Below are 18,234 nucleotides of genomic sequence, written 5' to 3' on the forward strand. Positions count from 1 at the left end.
ATAGATTAAAGACATAGGTCAGTGGTGTGAACTCCTTTCAGTTTAGGTGCTATAGATTATAGACATAGGTCAGTGGTGTGAACTCCTTTCAGTTTAGGTGCTATAGTTTATAGACATAGGTCAGTGGTGTGAACTCCTTTCAGTTTAGGTGCTATAGATTATAGACATAGGTCAGTGGTGTGAACTCCTTTCAGTTTAGGTGCTATAGATTATAGACATAGGTCAGTGGTGTGAACTCCTTTCAGTTTAGGTGCTATAGATTATAGACATAGGTCAGTGGTGTGAACTCCTTTCTGTTTACGTGCTATAGATTATAGACATAGGTCAGTGGTGTGAACTCCTTTAATATTGATTGAAAATTAAAGTTTAAAAAAAAAAACAGCTTTACTTAGAACGTAGCTTTTTGGTCATTTGTATCATTCTTCAAAACAAAGTCCTTGAAATGGGATTTAAAAAAAAAAGATTCTCTTCATACAGATATCATGGGAGCTCAGATCACGTGGCCATCAGCGCTGCATTCAGTACTTTTCGTCTTATGATGCTGACCTTTAACCTCTGCCACTGTAATGGCTCCCATGACGTCATCGATGTTGTTTGCTCTGTCTCTGAATAGCCTGAAGATTGGGACGAACCGTCTCTTGTTAAAAGACGATTGCATCTTTATTGTCCTTGAAGTGGGGTTTTGTTTTCTTCTTATTTGACATTTCTAGAAAACATTGGTTTGATATATGACCTTGACATTGGCGTGACCATAACTTTACATGACCAGACGATAAACATTTGAAACAGGTTGACCTTTTGACATAGCAACCATTTTTGAGGTAGGGGGCGTAGCGGCTGGGTGGTTTCCAAACCTAGTGTTATTGAGTGTGTATGTGTGTGTTACTATGGTGACGGTGAGAAGAAGTTAGCGATTGGTTGGTGGCTATGCAATGTGAATGATGCAATATAAGCCGCACTGTCATAAGCTGTCTTGGGTACGACTTCAGGATGCCAGAGTGCAAAGACGTCTTTTTATTGCGAGTTAGATTTGTTTAAATATGTTTATTTCATTTCATCTCAAGTTGAGTTTGTCTATAATGTAATAAAATTATATCTTTATATTAATCGGGCGATACGTCTTCGGGTATTTCTGCATTTAGGACCGAGATTGGGCGTGAGAGAAACAAGGGAAAGAAACAATACTTGACAGATGTTGTGGTATAAGTTGAATTAGTCCCATTGAGAAGGCTTTTTGTATGCATTTTTAACATCACAAGGAACCCCCCCCCTCCCTTTTCTTTCTCTTTTTCCCAACTGGTCCAAACACGTGACAGGGTCATAGCGCATGGAGGAAGTTTAATACATGAACTTGCGCTAAATATAAACAATTGGTAAAATATTTTCAATAACACAGATTTATTATTGTGAGTCTAGATTATTACTAATTAAATCATCCAAATTAATTGATACTATTACACTTCATATATGGACATACCGGTGGGTCCTAATACATCCTATAGAACTGTTCGCTGTGTGGTTGTGAAATGTACATTGGAGAGCTGTGTGAGCATCTCATTTTAAACCTGAAGAAAACAAGTAGTAGGCCTACCGATGTTAGTACTTTAAGTACCGGTAGTCTACGTCTGAGTCACGTTTTGGACATGAGGGGTATATAGGGGTCTCCGTTGTACGGTTGTGTTTTTTACCTATTTTGTAATTGTAATAGCCTTAAAAATAACTTTATAATAATTATTTTAAAAAAACTATGGTAATTAGATTATCTTATGTACAGCATATTAATGCTACCTTCTCCGTTAGTTCTCTCTCAAATCATAATATTGTTTGAATCCTGCCTTGCACCAGTGCTTGTGGTGAGTACGAGCGCCCTAATGAACAAGAAGACGCTGTACAAGAAGAAAGAACAGGGTATCAAGTGATTAGGAAGAGCCTGAATTGTTGAAAACTAAGGAGCCGTCTTTTGTGCTGCAGTAGGGACCTGAAGCGAAGATGGGAAGGCTGTCGTTGGTCCGTATTCAGGTTGCTGGTGAAAGGGCTGTAGAATTAGGAACAGGACTCTTTGGATATAGATATTGTGTGTTTGTCCTGATGAATAAAAACATTTATTTACTGTAGAACTTCGTTGAGTTGTCTGCCTTAGATTTACTACAATATATTCTTCGTTAGATCTATTTCTTTCTATGGCATGATCTGTCTTTGTCTGATTCTTTAAACCCATTTTTCTTTGTCTATCTCCATCTTTTACTTTTACTCTAACTCTGACTCTCTTTCTATCTATGGCTCTCTTTCAGTCTCTATCTGGCACTCTTTCTCTAAGTCTATCCCTGGCTCTCTTTCTCTAACTCTATCCCTGGTTCTCTTTCTCTAAGTCTACCCCTGGTTCTCTTTCTCTTAGTCTATCCCTGGTTCTCTTTCTCTAAGTCTACCCCTGGTTCTCTTTCTCTAAGTCTACCCCTGGTTCTCTTTCTCTAAATCTATCCCTGGTTCTCTTTCTCTAAGTCTACCCCTGGTTCTCTTTCTCTAAATCTATCCCTGGTTCTCTTTCTCTAAATCTATCCCTGGTTCTCTTTCTCTAAGTCTACCCCTGGTTCTCTTTCTCTAAGTCTACCCCTGGTTCTCTTTCTCTAAATCTATCCCTGGTTCTCTTTCTCTAAGTCTACCCCTGGTTCTCTTTCTCTAAATCTATCCCTGGTTCTCTTTCTCTAAGTCTATCCCTGGTTCTCTTTCTCTAAGTCTATCCCTGGTTCTCTTTCTCTAAATCTACCCCTGGTTCTCTTTCTCTAAATGTATCCCATGTTCTCTTTCTATACGTCTCTCTCTGGGTCTAGCTCTCTGTATCTGCCTCTTCATGTTACTACACCTGCCTCCTTTAAGTCTCTCTCTCTCTCTCTCTCTCTCTGTCTGTCTGTCTCTCTCTCTCTCTGCCACTCAAGCACACATACAATAAGTTGAAAAAATTAAATATACGCTCGCAAGGAAAGAAAAAAAAATACAATTACAATCATTTCCGGTCTCGTTGCAGATTCAATACCAATGTATGGAAGAACTAGCCCTGTGGGTTAACTCGACCTAAACAAGTTTTTGCACTAATTCTCTCCCATTTTAGATCCCGATCACATGATTGATATCTGATGAAGCCTTAAGTTTTGTGCATTGCCCGAGGGGCAACAAATTGCCCACATGGGAAGAAAACAAACATATGGGGGATAGAAACAAAAACACAAATTTGGCATTAAAATGGAAACCAGCCGCCGTCTGAGTTTTTTTTTTTTTGTGTGGCCAGTTTGTGAATGTGCATGTGTTGTGTGTGTTGTGTATGTTGTGTGTGTTGCGTATCTGTTGAATGCCTTTGTGTGTATGTGTTGTATGTGTGCTGAGTGTGAGAGTGTTTGTTTTTTAGTGTGTTTTTTGAGTGATTGTTTATGTTGATTTGTTTTATGTGTGTGTTTTGTGTGCTGATTAAGTTTTTGTGTTCATCTTACGTGAGTGTGGTTAGTGTGAATGTTTATTTAGAGCGTGCGTTTGACGTGTGTGTCTTGTGTGTGAGTGTATATTTTTTGTGTTCTTTATAAAACACAAGATCGACTAGACACACTTGTGGGTGTGGTTGTCAAGATGACGTAACTACAACGCTTATATCAACTTTGTCTGTCTGTCTGTCTGTTCGGTAAAAGGTTTGTGCACGTCATTTCTCCCACACCCCATCTCGGATCAAGCTGAAAGTTTGCACAATTGTTTCTTTGACCTGACAACACAGGAATCAATAAAAACAACTAACAATTACTTAATTAGTTATTGGCAATTAATTATTTTGTTTGGTATCTCGAACAAGGGAAAGAAAATGTACTAAACTGAAGTTGAATTATTCCCCGTTATAGGTCATCGTCTGAGTCTCACTGGACACAAACACGAAACACGGAAAACCTTCTCCCAGATATCCCCTCCCCTTCCCACTGGTCCACAAATGAGATTGGACCAGAGCGCTCTGAGCTTGCTGCTATATAAGCAAAGCATGAAAGTAGCGCTATATAAAAGCTATATTAAAAATACTACTACAATAGAAACAATACATAACAATACAATTTTCTATGTCCATAAGAACTTCATTAGCAGAGTGGTTACAATGTCGGCTTAAGGAGGCTTCAGCCATGAGTTCAAATTCAGGGCGTTCTCCCTTTGACTTTGTTTTTTACAAATGCTTTTTTTAGCCTAAATGTACTAGAAATTTAATAACATAACTGATATGTTTTATATAAGCTTTGTTTTTGTTTTTTAAGTATATATTTAAATATGTTTTCTTGTTTTTCACCTGTGGACTATTTGAAATAAACGCAACTGATTTATTGGTCACTACAGTGTCTAACTTTCAGGTGATCTGACTTTGATTTAATGATTTCGACAAGTGTTGTTTTTTTTACTCTGACCACGTGATCATTGACGTCGGATCTGACTCTAACCTGTTGGTTATCTGCCTCTACTCAAGATTGTTATTTCTCTGATCGTCTTCTATTTTTCTGCTATTTTTTGTTGTTATTTGATCACGTGGTTTTCTCTACCAACTGAAGAGTGATGAACAGGCTTTAGTTAGGACCACACTATCTTTCAACTCCTTACTTCAACTCTTTAAATCACGTGTCTTCAATCTGGCAATTTTTCTGTCGGCTATTCATCAACCGTTGGGTGTATGGGCAGCTCTAAAGAAATGATTCACTTGGCTACATATCAGGTCATCTATTTTATTTAAACGTTTCAAAAGGGATTTAACAAATAGATAATAATTTGTCTTCACCTAAGATTTCCGCATTTATATGCCAACTATGTATTATAAGCTATATATTATAAGCTATATATTATAAGCTATATATTAGAAGCTATATATTAGAAGCTATATATTAGAACTACTAGGGGCAGTCGATTCATTAAGTCTATACATCACGGATTACTGGCAATGTACGTTATTGCAGTCCTATGAATAACTTTTCACAGGGGACTTTCAGTACACTATTTAATATTACAATTATTTTTTTGCTCTATTTTTTTTTTGTGCTTACGGTCTGTAACGATTGACGACGAAATGGCGCACCAAACGGCATTTGACCATTCAGCACGTCGGAAACATAAAATTGCGCCGGAAACACTGCACGGCAGAATGAACATTGGCAGGGTTCACGTTAAGTTGACGTAATCGTTTGGTCTGGAAGTGAAGGGGCTGACAGGCCGTGGTCTTTGGGGAGGATATCTTGTCACTCGGGAGGATGGGCGGAGGGGAAGTGTTATTATTTCCTTTTGAAAGCAGCGAATGGACAAGAAGATGGACGTTGTGACTCTTTGGTGCCATAGACAAGTTGTCTTTGATCTCTAAGATACATTTTAAGATACTATATGGACTTTGTCATTGAAGCCATAGGCAAGTTGTCTTTGATCTCTAAGATACATTTTAAAATACTATATGGACTTTGTCTTTGAAGCCATAGGCAAGTTGTCTTTGATCTCTATGATACATTTTAAGATACTATATGGACTTTGTCTTTGAAGCCATAGGCAAGTTGTCTTTGATCTCTAAGATACATTTTAAGATACTATATGGACTTTGTCATTGAAGCCATAGGCAAGTTGTCTTTGATGCCTTAAGGGGAGGATTCACCTCAATTATATCAATTTTCTTATTTTTTTTACATTTTTCAAATATGGTTTCAAATGATTATCTATCCATTTCTCTACAGTTTTTCATTATTTTTAGTTATATTAGATGTTTTAAAATATTTTAAAATAATTTTACAAAATATCAAGTGTTCTAATTAATTTAGCTCATTAATTATGCAAAAAATAAAAAATAACGTAACTTTTTTATTTTTTGTCCGATTTACAAAATTTTTTCACTACCATTCTCATCTGAAATGCTAGAATCCTATTTGAATCAACAGTATAATTAGTTGTAAAATGAATTACCATTGGTCGAATAAACACATTTCCTGTAAGTAACAATTATTCTGACCAATCAGCGAGCTCTTTGCAAAAGCTTAGGGTGGCCTTATCATAAACAGTTCCGGCGCATGCTTTTGTTTACATCACTAGTCTAGTGTTTATTTCTTCAATATTATGGATATAATGATAAAGTGTGATCTAATGAAAGAAGGAAGAAGCCAATAAAAGCGTAAATTTAGAGGGAATAAATATACTGGGGAAGATGAAAACGATCTAGACTTAGTGGCGATGCTATTACTAGTACTAGATCTAGAATCTAGTACCGGTATGGAACCTAATAATAATGTTGAAGACACAGCTGAGACTACTAGTCTAGGTCTAATGAAGGAGACTATCGTGAAACTGATGTTATTGATGTATGTTTCTTTATCGAGTTAAAAACTAAAATATAGTGTATCTATAACTTAGGAGAGTAGACCTACTGAAGTTCTAATTTAAAAGGATATCTATTTGTTGACATTCAAGCCCTTATTTATTTATTTCCTTGGTACAACTATTACAATATCACATACTCATGCTAATCAATTATAAAAATAAAATCAGGATGAAAACCATGTGTAAACTAGATCTAAATATCCCCAGACTATTCAGTAACTGAAAGAAAGTGAGGCTTGTCAAGTAAGATAGTTTTCATTGCCGCCATTCTTCAGATGAGTTTTTATTTGAAACTTCTCTCTATGAAATATAAATTGAGCTTTCAACTAGCTATCTATAGTGTAGTTATCAACAGAGTCACAGATCCCTAGTCCATATGAATATTGCAGCCCAACCCAACTGAAAGTACTGCTAATGAAAGCATGTTGTCAGCAGCTAATGAAGTGAAAAAAAAAACATGAACAGATAACCGCATCATGTGATGGTATATTGCAGAGAAGAGGCTTCATAAGCAAAAATGGAATAGCAACTGTTCTATCTGTCAATCCTCATAAAGCCAGTAAAGTTTTACATTCTTAGGTTATGTCTAACTAGTTATTACCAAACCTAAAAAAAATACTTTCATCAGAAATCTTCCTTGAAAGGGGTTTCATTTTTGGACACTATTGTAAATAGAGAAGTCACTTGTTGAACAAAAGGCAGAAAAAAGCCGGGGGGGGGGGAGTCCAAAACATAGAAAAATACACTAAGTAACAGCAAAAAGGCAGGATAAAAGAATGCAGGTGCAATAAAAGGCCATGGCTGATGATTCACATCTCTGGGGGGGCTTTTAAGTTAGTATTCATTGGAAAAAAAAAGATTTTTTCCCTTTATATTTCATTTTTCTCCATTTTAATTTTTTTGACAAATTTCTTGACATGGATTCAAATTATTTCAAAAGTTGTTTATGTATCTTCATGAAAATTGGCACATATCAAGAGAGATATGTTTTGAACACACCCTACTACTTTGGTTTTGATTGAATGAAAAGTTTTAAAGTTATGGTCATTAATAAAATGTTATTTTGAGATTTTTACTTACAAAAAAACACCCAAAAACAAAAAAATATTTTCAAAGGGTAATACACTTCAGAATATAATAATTTTAGTAGGGCATGTTGATAATATATGTATAAACATATTTGCAAAGTTTCAGCTCAAAATCTTTTATACTTTTTGAGAAATTTGTTCCCAAATGTTTGTTACTATTTATAGTAACACGCAGTGGTGACGTCATACTAAATGTCAAAATTGACATTTGACTTTTTTTTTACTCGTTTTATGTGTTTATCAAACTATTTGGAAACTTTCATGGCTGTAGTACCATTTTAAGACATACTTTGGTTTTAAGGTGAAACCTCCCCTTAAATACCTATTCTTTGATGCACAGGATACATTATAGTTGATGCCCAGGATACATTGTCTTAGATACCCTAGACACGTTGTCTTAGATGCCACAGACACGTTGTCTATGATAATACTCAGGATACATTGTCTTTGATGCCTTTGTTACGTTGTATCTGATACCCAGGATACATTGCCATTCCTGTGGACACACAGCTGTGTGGAGAGGGAGAAACTATTGTGTGGGCAAAATCGCTCCGACCATAAATAAACCCCAAGCTATCATCTCGTTAAGAATCTCGTTTATCATTCTACGAGATGAACCATAGTCGTTCTACGACTGTAGGAGGCCAACAAGATATATGCTTTTTATGGACTAAAGATCGTATGCTATGACTATTTGATTCAGTTCTAATGTGACTACATCTGTACGAGCTTGTGCGTGAGATCAGATTTAGATGTGTGTGTGTACTAATGTAGGCCTACCATCTAACAATGTCTCTGTCCTACTGCCGCTGGTGCCAGATTTAGTAGTTTGATACAATATATCTTAACAATTGCATTACATTGTGGTGGAAGTGATGTTTGACTTATTTCTGTATTTTTAAGCGGCCCCCGAAAGGGGAAAAGACGCTATTAGTTTTGTGTGAAATATATGTCCGTCTGTCCGTCCGTCCGTCCCGTTTAGATCTCGTAAACTAGAAACAATAGTGACAATCCGACATCATAATATTTTAGTTCATTCAAAGTTCTGACACAACGGCTACTTTTTTCTTTTTTAAAAGCGAAAAATCTAATTTTTTAAATCACTTATGCAATCAGTTGTTTTTGTTTTTTATAAAAATACACCACTTTTAGAACTATTCACTATCAATAGTAACAAACACGGAGGCTCTTTATTAGGGGAGATGACCATTTACCAGATTTTTAACACATTTATGCAAATGGTTTTATAGTTTTTGTTAAAAAATATATTTTTTTTTTACATTTGTATTGCTACATTATATTTACCCAATAATAATATTTACTTTTTTTGAAGATAAAAAAATCTATTTAGTATGTATATAAGTTAGACAAAATTTAAAACAACAATTAATAAGTAGTTTTTCATATTATCACGTGAACTGCCGTGACACTCTATAAAAATGTAACACTTAAATGTGTTTTGATTTACAGATAATGAAAAAAAATCTTTCTTTATAATTTGCAATAATAACTTAGTAATTGATGTTTTTCTGACATATTTTTTCTGCGCATCCAAAACGATCAGATTTTTACCGGGTTTCTACGTGACGTCATACTAACCTTTTAATTTAATCTATTGACTTATTGTATAATGGGAGACCTTGCAGTAAAGTTTACATGCTCGTAAAAAAATATATCTTCGTCTATGCAGTTAGATCTAGATATTGTAAGCAAAGAAAAAAATGCGTGTTGAAAGTAGATTTACATGCTGATGTATTTTCTCGCCTAACCACTCAATACACACGAACACTATCGCTTGGTTGTCTTGTCATGACCGACTACACGTAGTCTAGACTAGCCTTACACTGACCACTTTGTTATGACAGGGAGGGGATTAGATGAAAATGTTACTTTTTTTTATCGAGTTGGTTATCCTAATGCTTTTCTATATATATAACTGTACCATAGCTCTGGACTAGGCCGTCACTAAGCCTAACAGCTACTGTAAGAATGAAGCGATTAAAAAAAAGTAAAGTTTCCCTTTCAGACCTTGTGGTCTATGGGGCAGATGATGTTAAGGTCATCTGTTTCTGTGGCCTACGGTTAAAAAGGGTGTCACGTGGCCAGGACAACGACCAACCGCCTTTACTTTTCCCTAACTAATGTCAGGTACCCATTAGAGCTGGGTGGACTCAGAGGCGCCCGAATATCCCGAAATTAAAAATCCCAGTCTTCACCAGGATTCGAACCCCGTTCCTCGGTTCGGAATCCAAGCGCTTTACCGCTCAGCCACCGAATAAATGTAGTTTCTCTTTCAATATTGTTGAGGAAAGTAACGTATGCCTAACCTAAAAACAAAATCTCAAAGAACCCCGTTTTTTTTGGTGATGTCAAGAATTTACTGTCTAATTTATTAAATATAAATGTTCTAAGCATTGAAATAAAAAATGCTAAAAATGTTTACTAATACAACTTTTTACGCAGAATTTAAATATGTCGATAGCTCAAATTTAAAAAACTATCGGAGTTTCCCTTTAACTAAAGGATTCATTTTTTTTTACAGAAATGTTTTTTTTTTCTTTTTTTTTTTAGGATTTGATTAAGAGATTGAGCCTTTACAAAACAATTAGATCAATTAGATATTCATTATAAGACATCAGTATGCCAGGTTCGCATTTAACTTTACATTCACTTTCATCTATCCATTGGTCTGCTTGACAGCTGGGGCACCACACAAGATCTGTCAACCATCTTTCTCCATTCTTCTCTATCATTAGTCTTTAATAGAATTTAATTATTTAATTCTGATGTTTTTTTCTGAAAATATTGATACCTGCCTTTTTACCTACCTGGGTGGACCACTTCGGGGGCCGATTTTGAATTTGTGTTTCCACACAAACTGTCTTTGTAACCTTGTTAAGTCCTAAATTCATATATTTTCGCTGGACTCTATAATCTGGACTATAGGCATTTTTTTATATGGTCATCAGTAGCTGTAGAAAGATACCAGTGGCCTCAGATTCAAGAATATGATGTTTGTCCACACTCATTGATTAGTTATGATGTAGACCAATTCGAGTCATCATGTCACAGTACATTTAGGAAAGGACATTAACAAAGTAGGTACTGTCTGTCACTGGCCTTATTGTGACAGATTATCAATTCTAGTCACTTAACTCTTTCTCTCCTAACTGACGATACCAGCGTTGATTCCACTAGAATGTGGTAAATAATTACGGAATGAAAGAGTTAATCATTCTTGTAGGTGGTACGGTAAACTTCTGGTTGCTAGAGAGAGGAAGTCAGTGTATTGGACGGAAGTTGTAACTGAGCTAATTTGAGAGAGGACTTGGATATTGCACTTTATTTTATTGGTAACTGAGTTGTTACTTGGGCGTCCTACAGAGCGGACGTTTTGACATCCATTAAAGGCCTACTTATGAGACCTGCGTGTAATTTCTTCCTTAGATATAGAATATCAGTAATTGTGTTTGAATTTGTAATCCTTTTCAATAGTACTACTAGCAGCTTATGGCTGGAATGATTTATGTTATGTGTGCTATCTATTTTATGTATTAAAACTTTGTCTGCTGTGATACGCCTCGAGTCTGTGTCACTTAGTCACTCATGTGTTGTCCAATGTAAGTAATGTGAACTGCAAGTGAGAATCCAATAACGTCGCTACACGCAAGAACAAGATACATTCTAGAATCTACGATCACAACTACAGTAACTCAAAAACAGCACGCGACACTTTCTCAATAACCATTAGTGTTATTTCACTCCATGATTTCTTTACAGTACTTACTGAGACAAGCTCGATACATTGATACTCTTACAGTCAAATTTAAATATTTTCTTTTCGTTTTCAAGGGTCCCTAAGACCCTGTCATGGGGCCAGGACTTAGTGAGTCCTTTTGTGCCATAATTGTAACGCGATTGATGGGCCTCTCGTCAGATTCTCTTCCATATAAATCTGGGCGTCTTATCTTATTTCTGTCTCTATTTACTATGGGCGTCTAATCGTATCCCTGTCTTTATCTACTAAGGGCGTCTAATCTTATTCCTGTCTCTATTTACTAAGGGCATCGTGTCACTACTTGAAGCTATGTTTGACCCTGAACATAAATTTCTGGAAGCCAAAAAGAGGTCAGCATGTGCCTGGCTCAATCTAATTTGAAATATTTACTTCTGTTAAAGTTTCAAAAGTTATCATGGCCTTGGTGTTTTAATGGAGATAAGCTCCCATTGTTTATAAAGTACTCCTTAAGGCATGCGTCACTAATAGCATCTGACAACTAAGTCCAGCACCTGGACTGCTCGTGTGACTTAAGACACTACGCCCGGCGAAACTGCTCTTACTAACAGGTGAAGGGGTGAAGGCGGATACCTGGCGCCACAAAACCGGGGGCTTCGGGCAGATGGAGCTCGTCAGCCTAGTAAGGAATACTCTGACTTCAAACCCCCGTTGCCTTGCGGTACTGAGGATTCAGGAGACAACTTCTAGGCGTGCTACAATGTACAGCGGTGCTACTTTGTGTAAAGGTGTTACATTGAGTAACAGCTACATAAGTAACAGTGTAACATTAAGTAACAGAGCTACTTATGTCGGATAGCGTATCTCTGTTTTTAGATATCATTTTTGTCAACCATTTTCTTTCAGTTAGCAGCTGCGTAGATAAATAAAATTAAGAAGTGTCTTCGCATAAAGACAATATCTTGGGCATAAAAGGCAATGTATCTTGGGCATAAACATGTAGGGCCTAGTCATTTTGTTTTTTTAAGTAACGTCTGTATTTTATAAGATAAGAATGTATTTTTGGGCATCAGACGCAATGCTTCCTAGAGATGAATCTAAATAAATATATCTAAATGACGCTCAAATTCATTCAACAGTTTACCATCAACATTTTTAAAAGATCGCGGCTACAAATAGTGTGTTCATTGCTTACGTTTGTTGTTTTTTTTTACCTACGATTCATTTGATATGGAATTAGTAGCTTCAAAACGTTTATAAATTCTAACACAAAAGACAAAAGGAGATGGAACTGGTTTGGCTTAATGAGAAGTTCTACGCCAGAGGTTGGTGCAGAGACAGGACAGACAGTTGAGTGAGACATAAAAGTGTCTTGGACAGGCTAGACAAGAAATTCCAAGGCATGAAGGAAGAAGATAACTTTCTGGCGTACTTGACGCACTTTGAGTCCGTTGCAGCAAGGTGCAAATTTTTTTAAAAATGTTCCTTTCTGTTATCCTACAAACTGACTGCCTCACTTCATGTTAAGGGACAGTCTGTTTCTTAGCCACCAATACGAGGACGTCAAAACGGCATTTCTTAAAAAAAAAAAAAAAAAAAAAGCAGCCATAATGAGTAAATATTGAAATCTAAGTTAGAGAAGTAATTCAATGTATAATATGATGATATAGAATATTTTAATAGTTCAGTTTTACTGTTCATTTTATTGGCATTTTGTTTTTGCTCTCAAGTCTATAGCGTTTTGAAAATGAGGCAGGCGTATAGCTAATGAATATCAGGGGACAGCTTTAAAAAGCTGGTGGCGCTAGGAATGACTGGACATGCATTACTCAATGTAGAAGTGTCTTCGCATCAAAAGTCCCTCCTGGGAAATTGCACTATTTACTACTAATTAATGAGTTTTCGGGGAGAGCTAATTACACTCTTCCACATCACAGTGATACACACACACTAACTAATAGTTGCGTAGCTAAGCATACACACACACACACACACATTACCATGGTTACAAGAACCCACACACACACTTGCTAAGAGCCTATTTATCGTAGGTTTGAATTACCCTTTTGATGTAATGATGTAAAGGGCATCATGTGGCCAAAACAACTTTACTTTCCCAGTCTTCGCCGAGATTCGAACCCAGGAGCCCTCACTTTGGAAGCCTAGATTTCTTTCACTCGGCCACTGCGCCCCCCCCCTTCTAATTGCAGGACTAACGATACTGTTTGAGTCGTTCCGACCAAAAGTTCAAGTGATGTAAATCTTAGTCATTCTTTTTATCACTTGGTGGTTGATGGTTATGCACGAAATTTCTATCCAATGATTTTGGGTTCGAAACTTGTTCCCAGTCTGAATTTTAACGAACCAAAAAACAAATTGCCAACAGTCTGATTGTTGTGTCAGCTAAACAATCCCAGTTTTCTTCGTCTGCTCATGTGACCTGGCTATGTCTGTTGGAAACTTCAACTCTGAAATGATTGAGTTTGTGTACAACTCTTCTTTATGTTGAAGTTGCCAACTTGTAAAATGTCTTGTCATGGAAAGAAACAAGCAATATAAAAATAATAATTTTTTAAACAAAAGATTATATAGGAGAAGTACCACATAATTACTGAACATCTCTAAATACATCAAGATTTACCTCTCTTCATCTACATAAACCAAAATGACATTAATTCAAGTTTCAACTAGATCCGAGAATGGGAAATGGGAAGATGGTGGAAATAACATGAACAAGATTTGTGACAGACACACAGACAGATTGACTTGATATATGGCTTCGTAAAAAAATAAATGGACATTGAAAAGCTTTATTATCAGGGCACTTAGAAACACATTTGTAAAAATCAAATAATAATAAAGAAATAAAATGTTAATGTTTAATGTACTTGATGCTTAAAGGCAATGACCTTATAACACTCAAAATGGTTATAATAACACAAAGTATGCTATTGCTCTAACTATTCAATGTAGATCATTGTTCTAGTCTTCATTTATAATATCTCTATCCGTTCCTTACAAGATAATGTCTAAGGTTATAGTACATTTCTACAACCCAAGCCAAAATAAAAAATAAATTAAATCCAGTATTGTGTTGAGCTAAGAAGGTCGCCCTTTTCTAAATGATAACTTTTTTTTTTGAAATTTCATTACAGGATGACAAAGATTACGACAGACCCCCGCCTGTGGAAATACAATTTGCTACGAAGCCCCAGATACAGAAACCTTCTCGGAAAGAGGTTGGTGCTGAAATTGTCTTTTCATCTTCTCGAAATGGTTTGTCTCAGACTCAGTGTGGGTTGTCGTAGGTGTTTGTCTGCCATCTGGAATATATCTGAGTTCTGTATATATTTATGTTTTTTTTATATATTACAAATCTTTATTATATTTTGTATTAAATGTAGAACGTATTTGTTATTATTTTTATTGCGACTCTGAAGAACGCGGTAGGGCCAGTTTGTCAAATCGCCTTGGCTTGACTGAGGAGTGACTTATTTTGATAACTCTTTTTGAAATCTCTCTGTCTCTTCCCCCCACTTCTTTTTCTCTCTTGACTTTATTACCTTTGTGTGAATGTATCACATTATTTTGTAATACTCTTGTTAGTTTTTAGTTAAGTTATCCGACCTCTCATCTGTACACTTATCTGACCTCTCATCTGTACACTTAACTGACCTCTCATCTGTACACTTAACTGACCTCTCATCTGTACACTTATCTGACCTCTCATCTATACACTTATCTGAACTCTCATCTGTACACTTATCTGACCTCTCACCTGTACACTTATCTGACCTCTCATCTATACACTTATCTGACCTCTCATCTGTACACGTATCTGACCTCTCATCTGTATACTTATCTGACCTCTCATCTGTACACTTATCTGACCTCTCATCTGTACACTTATCTGTTCTGTCATCTGTACACTTATCTGACCTATCATCTATACACTTATCTGACCTTTCATCTGTATACTTATCTGACTTCTCATCTGTACACTTATCAGACCTTTCATCTATACACTTATCTGACCTCTCATCTGTATACTTATCTGACTACTCATCTGCACACTTATCTGACCTCTCATCTATACACTTAACTGACCTCTCATCTGTACACTTATCCGACCACTCTTCTGTACACTTATCTGACCTCTGATTGCTACACTTATCTGACCACTCATCTATACACTTATCGACCACTCATGTATATAATTATCTGACCACTCATCTGTACGCTTGACCCCTTTTGTTTTCTAGTTTGAGCTACTCTATATCGAGGTCCTCTACACCATCAAGCATAAAATTGGCACCACTTCCGGCGGTCACTCGCCCTACATTCAAGACCTGTTTCAATATGCTAAAGAAGCTTTTGGAGTTAGCCCCGAGGATCATGCCAGATTACTGGCCAAGGCTACAGAAGAAAAGGTGAGCCCACCCTCTCACCTTGACCTTTGACCTTTGATATGCCCCTTTTTTCTGTCGTCATTATTCTATAGTAAAGTTTCAAGCATGTCACAATATCTGTAAATATTTTATCTTGACATTCTGAAAGTCCACTGATTCCATTACATAATGTAATGGCGTAACAGTTGCAACATTATATATATATATATTGTCAAACCATTAGTTAATGCACGCATGTTTGTGTATATATGTGTAAATTTGGGTGTGTGTGTGTGTGTATTTCACTATATTGTTTCGTAGTTCCTAAACTACATTTGAACTGGATCATGAATTTTTAAACCAGCGGAAAGCTTTTGCAACTTGAACTGAACTTTTATGTTCCATTTATTTTTAATCCGAAACAAAACATTTTCTTTTTTTTTTCAAATGACCTTCACAGAAGTTTTCCTGAGCTTTTCACCAGAACACAACCAAAAAAATTTGAAATGTAATTATTTATTTTTTTATTCAGAAAATATTTTAAAAGAAACTTTGGCAAAAAAAAAATAGCAGTGTCCATTTTTTTAAATTAAAGCAGGAGTAGGAGGATTGAAAAACTAGAATTAGAAAAAAATAGATATAGAGTTATAACTGGTCAGAATGAGAGGAGACAGAATAAGAAAGGTTGAGAGAGAGAGAGAGAGAGAGAGAGAGAGTATAAGAGAATTAGACTAAGAGAAAGAGAGACACTAAGAAAATGAGAGAGACTAAGAGAATGAGAGAGACTAAGAGAGATAGCATGAGAGAATGAGAGAGACTAGAAAAATGAGAGAGACTAAGAGAGCATAAGAGAATGAGAGAAGCTGAGAGAGAAACAGAGCATAAGAAAATCAGAGAGACTACAAGAGAAAGCATAAGAGAATGAGAGAAGCTAAAGAGAATGAGAGAGACTAAGAGAGCATAAGAGAATGAGAGAGACTAAGAGAGAAAGAATAAGAGAATTACAGAAGCTAAGAGAGAAAGAGAGCATAAGAAAATCAGAGAGACTAAAAGAGAAAGCATAAGAGAATGAGAGAAGCTAAGAGAGCATAAGAGAATGAGAGAGACTAAGAGAGAAAACATAAGAGAATGAGAGAAGCTAAGAGAGAAAGAGAGCATAAGAGAATAAGAGAGACTAAGAGAGAAAGCATAAGAAAATTAGAGAGACTATGAGAGAAAGCATAAGAGAATGAGAGAAGCTAAGAGAGAAAGCATAAGAAAATGGGAGAGACTAAAAGAGAAAGCATAATAGAATGAGAGAGACTACTAAAAGAGAAAGCATAATAGAATGAGAGAGACTAAGAGAGCATAAGAGAATGAGAGAGACTAAGAGAGCATAAGAGAATGGGAGAGACTAAGAGAGAAAGCATAAGAGAATGAGAGAGGCTAAGAGAGAAAGAATAAAAGAATTGGAGAGACTAAGAGAGCATAAGAGAATGGGAGAGACTAAGAGAGCATAAGAGAATGACAGAGACTAAGAAAGAAAGCATAAAAGAATGGGAGAGACTAAGAGAGTTAAGAGAATGAGAGAAGCTAAGAGAGCAAGCATAAGAGAATGAGAGAGACTAAGAGAGAAAGCATAAGAGAATGACAGAGACTAAGAAAGAAAGCATAAAAGAATGGGAAAGACTAAGAGAGCATAAGAGAATGAGAGAAGCTAAGAGAGCAAGCATAAGAGAATGAGAGAAGCTAAGAGAGCAAGCATAAGAGAATGAGAGAAGCTAAGAGAGCATATGAGAATGAGGGAGACTAAAAAAGCATAAGAAAATGAGAGAGACTATGAGAGAAAGCATAAGAGAATGAGAGACTAAGAGAGCATAAGAGAATGAGAGAGACTAAGAGAGCATAAGAGAATGAGAGAGACTAAGAGAGAAAGCATAAAAGAATGAGAGAAGCTAAGAGAAAAAACATAAGAGAATGAGAAAAGCTAAGAGAGCATAAGAGAATGAGAGAGACTAAAAGAGCATAAGAAAATGAGAGAAGCTAAAAGAGAAAGCATAAGAGAATGAGAGAGACTAAGAGAGAAAGCATAAGAGAATGACAGACACTAAGAGAGAAAGCATAAGAGAATGAGAGAGACTAAGAGAGAAAGCATAAGAGAATGAGAGAGACTCAGAGAGAAAGAGAGCATAAGAGAATCTGCGAGACTAAGATAGATCATAAGAGAATGAGATAATTTGAGAGAGAAAGATACCAAGAGAGATTGAAAGAGTATGAGAGAACGAAAGTAGAGAAAATAAGATAGACTTAATAAGAAGACATTGAGAGGGGGGGGACATTTGAGAAATGAGGAGAGTCATGGAGATAGAGAGAAAGTCAGAGAGAAACAGGATAACTGATGAAAAGCTTAGGAAAACATATCCTTGAAGTTCATTTATCTAAATGCACTCATACCCAAAAACTCAACCGCACTCAATATAATACACAACATGACCTCATGACCTTTAAACATTAGGTTAGAATAAGAAAAGGATTTAGTTCAAAGCTTATATCAACTCACTCTGTTTGGTACAAATGTTGGGTATTATTTTGTTTGGTGAAAGGTGAATCTGTATTGCTCAGCTCATCGAAGAGAATCAAACAACGCTTGGATTAGTTACATTGTAGATGAATACATAGATAC

At 36.1% G+C, this 18,234-nt stretch overlaps 1 protein-coding gene across 7 annotated transcripts in view; it reads left to right on the top strand.

Annotated features, from left to right (window-relative positions):
- Positions 1 to 18,234, top strand: part of LOC106056272 (BAI1-associated protein 3-like) — a 328,613-nt gene that overhangs the window by 214,587 nt on the left and 95,792 nt on the right. For all 7 annotated transcript variants that reach the window (XM_056019443.1, XM_056019441.1, XM_056019444.1 and 4 more), the window contains 2 exons: positions 14,340 to 14,423; positions 15,447 to 15,614. In XM_056019443.1, the coding sequence (XP_055875418.1) occupies positions 14,340 to 14,423; positions 15,447 to 15,614 (252 nt within the window). The remainder of the gene's footprint in view (positions 1 to 14,339; positions 14,424 to 15,446; positions 15,615 to 18,234) is intronic.

The sequence above is a fragment of the Biomphalaria glabrata genome, chromosome 2 (assembly GCF_947242115.1).
Source record: "Biomphalaria glabrata chromosome 2, xgBioGlab47.1, whole genome shotgun sequence".
NCBI lineage: Eukaryota > Metazoa > Mollusca > Gastropoda > Planorbidae > Biomphalaria > Biomphalaria glabrata.